Below are 6,439 nucleotides of genomic sequence, written 5' to 3'. Positions count from 1 at the left end.
TCAATTATATTTATAAAAAAAAATTAAATTAGTTATTAAAATTAAATTTATTTATAACTATAATATTTTTAAAAATTTATCCTTAATTTAATTAGAAACCTATTCTTGAAACTGTAGAGGAGAGAGAAAAATAAAATTTAAATAAGAAAATAATTAGACGGAAAGACAATTGAAATGAAAGTTGGGTCCCTCCTGAGTTAATCTCAGCGTTGAACCTTTTCCGTGGACCTCTTACTTGCATAACAGCATTACCTTTTTTTTCCATTTTGTGGGACCCCTAGCTCAAGGTCCAAGGAGGAAGGGGGTGCAATGCAATGCCACATTTAAACCCATTGCGTTGAATGCCAACATAAACTACCACTTTATTTCTTCTACCTCTTCTCTCTCTGCATCTCACTAAATACATACATACATGGACAACCCACACCACCGTCAATTGACCTTCTTCCTCAGCCATAGTATAGATCACACAGATCCTCCTTCTGTCAAAGAAATGGATTTCTTCTCAACTTCATCGGCACCTGATCATAAAAATAACACTAGTAGCAGTGATACCAATGATGATTATCAGAAGCGTGATGATCAACATGACACTCATGATCGCCATGGAAGCATCACCGCCGATGGATCACCAACACGCGCCACTGACCACCATGTAAACGTGAGGTTTTAGACATGGATTTGTCAAATTCTGCATCCCTGTGTACTTAATGCAGGTGAATTTTCAATAAATTTATTTTGATGTTTGTATATATATGCAGACTGGACTCAATTTAACTTGTGCAAGTGCTGGAATGAAAAAAGCAGACAATAGTGAAAATCCTGAAACTGAGGTTTGTATATGGTATGTAATTATTTTGCGTGTTGGCAGAATTTATTTATTTATTAATTTTTAATTTTTGTTTTGTTATCAGCTGAGTTCTCTTGAAAACCAATTGGGGAAACTACAAGAAGAGAATAGCAAGTTAAGAAGTGTGCTGGACCAGATAACCAAAAACTATGCCCAACTACAAGCTCAGTTGTTCAACGCCTTGCAAAAACAAAAGCTTCCTAAGGCGAGTTTATATATATAAATTTCCAATTTTTAATTATATGCCTTGAAATGAAACACCTTTCATCCTCACAAGCATAACCTAAAGTAAGGATATATTTTCATCAACGAGCTGATCATATAAATTTTTCCTGCCGTGTTGATTAAAAATTCATTTTTATTTTTATTTTTATTCAAGCAGTATTATGAAATGATTTGTTTGTTATATGTCTGTGTGCTATTTTTTCTTTATATATATATATATATATATATGTAAGTGAAGAAGCAGGGTAGCGTGCCTCACTTAAATTAGAAAGCCTGCTATTTTCATTCATCCCTTTTTTTCAAACTCATTCTACTTAGCATATATAAATAAAAATACATTCTTTCAAACAAATTATGATATAAGTTTTTTTTCAAACAGTTACAAAATATATTCAACATTTAACTTTTTTATTTCTAATTTATTTTTTATACAATATTTTCTACTTTTTTTTAAATGTATTTAATTAATGTCATGAAAATAACTCTTAACAAATCTCATTATTTTTTCCTCCTTTGAAAGCACCTTCACTGTTCAGACTCTATGAAATACCCATTTCAGCTAAGCAGTACTTCCAGATAAAATTGACTTGACCCTAGCATATGGGAAAAAAAAAATCTTATCTAGCTGCCGATAGAAGATATTGCACTCCGGAGATAACTGCAAAAAATTCATTTTGCAAAATTCATGTGCACACACACACGTACTTCTACCGGCAGTTAAAACTCAAAGTACTTTAACACAACTGTCAAAATTCATGCACACACGTACTTGTACTAACAGTTAAAAATCTATGTCCATAGTACTGAACTGATACTTGTGGAACAGAATGTGGAAACAAAAATTGTGGACCCAGGAGCAAGCACGAAATTAGACGTGGTCAATAATGCATCGGTTTCGGATGAAAAGACTGATCAAGATGTATCGGTTTATCGTTCAAACAACGCGGAGGTAATGTCAAAAACACATGATCGTGATGACGACCCTCAATTGACTAAACTGAATCTTGGAAAGCAGGCTTGTCCTGATGCTGCAGAAGATGTTCTTGACCGGTCCTCTTCACAGAGTTGGGGATCATCCAAGTTAGAGGAACAACCCAAAACTGCAGAACAACTTCCTGCAGAACAGATTCCTCTCAGAAAAGCCAGGGTTTCCGTCCGTGCTAGATCAGAAGCTCCCATGGTAATTAATTTCCTTCCATTTTATAAACTCCGCATACTCAATTTTAGCTAGTTAATTAACAAAAGATCCGGCAATTCTAAATCATAGTTTTTACTTTGAGAGCGCAAAAGTTTAATAGACACATGAACCGTTGTTTATAAAAGTTTTTATCATTAATAATTTTTTTTAAAAAAAATACTATCATTACTAAAAGTTTAATAGACACACGGTCTTACCAACCAACCTCAAAGTCAAAGAAATCTAATTCAAATAATTAACAAAGTATATAAATTATTATTAAAAAAATTATATATATTTTTTATTCTTAGGAATAAAAAATACTATTATTAATCAAAAAGGAATTATCATTAATATAACATTGTGTGATTGAATAACAACTTTTAGAATTTCAACATATATAATATTTATTTGACATTGAACTTTTATTTATTAAATATAAAAATATTAAATAAATTTGATTAATTTTAAGATATTAAACATATGTTAGTTGTTAATTGTTAATTTTTTATTGTTAGAAAGATTGGAACACACACAACCTATTTTCTCCTTCACCACCAAATCTTATAACCTCTTTAAGATATGGAATAAGCACTTTCGTTGTACTTGGTGATAATTTCATTCCTAAATTATGAAAATCATCAATTTAATCTATAAAAATATAAATATATCAACAATTTAATTTGTCCAAGTGTCAAGTTATCTTTGTTAACATTGAGTGTATATGTGGCGAGTGAAAGTTGACATGATAAGTGCACGTGCTTTGAAAGACTTTTATTATCCGTCAACAGTGTTTAATTTAGACTAAATTGTGAGTAGAATTTTTTTTTTAAATGTTGATCTTTTCATGGATTAACATGCTGATTCTATCCAATGTAGAACATAAAATTGTCTCAGCACAATTTCCAAAAAAGATTAATCTAAGAAAATAACTTGTTTTTCAAAATAACATAACAAAGAAAATTGCAGCTAATCCATCAAAGACTAATCATTCTTCATCTTCACGGCATCCATGCATTGGTCAAATTCTTGATACATTTGATGCCCTTGCACATTTCGAAATTAATCCCCTAAGCTCCTTATCTTTCCATGGTTTGTAAAATTTTCTAATTTTCTCCATAAATGCATAACACATAATAGGCATCCCTCTTTCATCTGCCTATAGCTTCTCTTTGAGCTCCACTTCGATCCCACTTATCAAAATAAAAATGAAAATCTTGTGAGGAGCATTAGGAAGAACCTCTCACTATTGGAACCAAACCCTACGTGATTGTATATAAACATAAGTAACAATCAAAATAACTTATAATTTAAACATACTAACAAATTGGTTCCTAATGTAAGACACCTAATGTTAGAGTGGTCGTCATACTATAATATATATGGACAGATTAGTCCGTGAATCATGCACAAATAATAGTTATTCATGCATGAATGCAAAAAATAAGTGAAACTGTTATCTTCTGAATGTTAGACATAATGTTTCAACCAAATTGTTTTTTATCACCTGGATCTTGGTGCAGCGAAGTCAAAAACCACATACTTGTCTTCAACATTGACAATACCATATACAATAAGAAAAATTCCATTGTTAGCATCTTGTCCAACAACACACAGTAATTGAATGAACAATTAATGTTCGATGCTATGGCCCTTTCAGATAAGCGATGGATGTCAGTGGAGGAAATATGGACAAAAAATGGCCAAGGGTAACCCTTGCCCTCGTGCTTACTATCGCTGCACTATGGCTGTAGGATGCCCGGTCCGAAAACAGGTACTTTTCTTCATGTCATACATTATATTCCTTGGACGATGATCTTTAGACATTCGCAAATTACAGATAGTACTCTATTAACATATCTCTTCATATCATCACATCATCAATCAAATCAATTATTTATCTTTTCTTTCTTCTTATCTTTGTCAAGGCACCTAGAGAGATGTGAAAGAATCATTTTTCGTACTCATTTGTGTGTATATTGCTAAAAATATATACTGGTATATATTCAACACAGGTTCAAAGATGTGCAGATGACAAAGCAGTGTTGATAACAACCTACGAAGGCAATCACAACCACCCTTTGCCGCCGGCCGCCACCGCCATGGCAAATACTACGTCAGCAGCCGCAGCCATGCTGCTATCAGGTTCGGCAGCCCCAAGCAAGGAAGCGCTAACAAACTCTGCAGGATATTACTCTTCTTCTTCAATTCCCTATGCTTCAATGGCAACCCTATCAGCTTCAGCTCCATTCCCAACCATCACTCTCGACTTGACCCAAAACCCCAACAACGCCATGCAGCTGCACCGAGTACCAGCAGGCCATGGCGCCACGTTCCCTCTGCCACTGCATGCGGCAGCTGCTGGTCCCCACCTACTAGGTCACCCCTTGTTCTTCCAACAGAAGCTTCCACCGGCAGCATTAATGCCCCTTCTTCAACGACAACCTTCGTCGTCGATGGTCGAAACGGTTAGTGCAGCCATTGCTTCGGATCCGAACTTCACTGCAGCTTTGATGGCAGCAATCTCATCAATCATTGGAGTACCAAGAAGCAGTGATGATAATAACAATGGAAATGGTGCTATTCCAGGGTCACCACAGCTTCCTCAGTCATGCACTACTTTCTCCACCAACTAGCGGAATTTTGAGAAACTATATACTTAATTTCTCTATGTATATACACAACTTAAAAGAGAAGATTAGGCATGCGCGGTGTTTACTGTTTTTATTTACTTATATGTAAAACAGATTAATTAAGAGTCACCTCTGATTCTGAATGCATGACTCTATAAACACAAATCGTTTGAACCTCAAGTTCGACTTGCAGGAGTGTGCATGTAAGTTGATGCTTTTGGTACAATAGTCTGGATATAACTTATGTTATATACGTCACAGATTTGCAATTTAATTCCCATGTGATTTTTTTAATTAAGTATTTACGGATAAAAAATTATTATTTGGTTCTCAATTTCTGAAAAATTATTTCCTTAAATTAATTTATTTCTTAACACGCACTTAATTATAACACCGTCTGTCGACAGAATTATATGATACAGTAAATTAACATTGGGGGCGAAATTAAGTTAAATAAAATGTATAAGGATTAGTAATATTATATTTATTTTTTGTATGTGACTGATCAATATTTTTAATTCAATCTACCAAGTCTTGTCATTTTTCTATAATTAATAGTTTCATTCAATTCTCCAAGTTTAGCATAGCAAGAGAAAGAGGATATTCAAAACCATTGCACGCAAAGAACTAAATTAATATTTTATATAAGTATTAATTAAATTGAGAATTAGAATGTACTTTGAAAAAAGTAAATGTATTTTTTAATTTAAAGTCATCACTATACGCAAAGAATAATAATGCACTTCATAAATTTATAATATATATTATTTTTTTCTTTAGGTATATTATAACATAATAGGTGTCATCAAATATTTTTCATATACAAATATGACATTTGACTAATTTAACTAAAATGAATTATAACTATTGGAAACCATAACATTCTCCCTCTAAATTTTTTAATGTATTATTCTTAAATAATAATCATAATCCTTTAAATTAATAGTTGCGAGCATGATGATTGAATAACTTTTAAAAAGAAAATTGTTTCTAATACTGTGATTTTTATGTATTTTTTAAACAACAAATATTTTCTTTTTTAATCTGCGCCTTTACAACCTTAGCCCTTAGGAGACATGCACGTTCATCCATTCAAAGATGTGTGCCAATATTTTTGAAGATCCCGAAAGCATATCCTGCATTCATGCGGATCTGATAACATAACAAAACTGCGTGACAATAGTCAATCGGGAAGTCGAATGGAAACAACTATCAGTACTATATATTGCACGTACATTATTTAAATTAGGTGTAGAAATCCGAGATATTGGATCTGGAAACCACAATTACACCCTAGCTCTTTCCCACGGTACCCATACGTCTATGCACTATTATTTCATTATGACTATTGACTAAGCAAAATAAATAAGGCAGTTAAGAAAAAAGCAAAATAAATAAGTGTTGGAGGTGAGCAATAAGTGCTAGTATTGTCATATAATTTGAATTTTATAATTATTATTTTAAAAATTATATTTAAGGTATAATTTCTAATTATGCATGTGATTATGTAAAAAAAAAAAAACTACAGTATCAAAATTAAACTCAATATATTAA

The 6,439-nt window shown here is 32.5% G+C and overlaps 1 protein-coding gene across 2 annotated transcripts; it reads left to right on the top strand.

Moving 5' to 3' along the window:
* Positions 1 to 338: 338 nt before the first annotated feature.
* LOC114399037 (probable WRKY transcription factor 47) lies at positions 339 to 5,159 on the top strand. Of its 2 annotated transcripts, XM_028361133.1 has the most exons (7): positions 339 to 661; positions 762 to 833; positions 915 to 1,055; positions 1,902 to 2,024; positions 2,091 to 2,255; positions 3,913 to 4,026; positions 4,268 to 5,159. In XM_028361133.1, the coding sequence occupies exons 1-7, from the start codon at positions 413 to 415 to the stop codon at positions 4,886 to 4,888; spliced, it is 1,485 nt and encodes a 494-aa protein (XP_028216934.1). In that variant the 5' UTR covers positions 339 to 412; the 3' UTR covers positions 4,889 to 5,159. The 2 variants fall into 2 exon arrangements, with proteins under 2 accessions (XP_028216934.1, XP_028216932.1); XM_028361131.1 differs by having other exon boundaries at positions 1,902 to 2,255.
* Positions 5,160 to 6,439: the final 1,280 nt, after the last annotated feature.

Source organism: Glycine soja, chromosome 19 (assembly GCF_004193775.1).
Source record: "Glycine soja cultivar W05 chromosome 19, ASM419377v2, whole genome shotgun sequence".
Taxonomy (NCBI): domain Eukaryota; kingdom Viridiplantae; phylum Streptophyta; class Magnoliopsida; order Fabales; family Fabaceae; genus Glycine; species Glycine soja.
The sequence above is the reverse complement of the archived record's forward strand: the minus strand, read 5'-3'. Positions and strand labels throughout refer to the sequence as shown.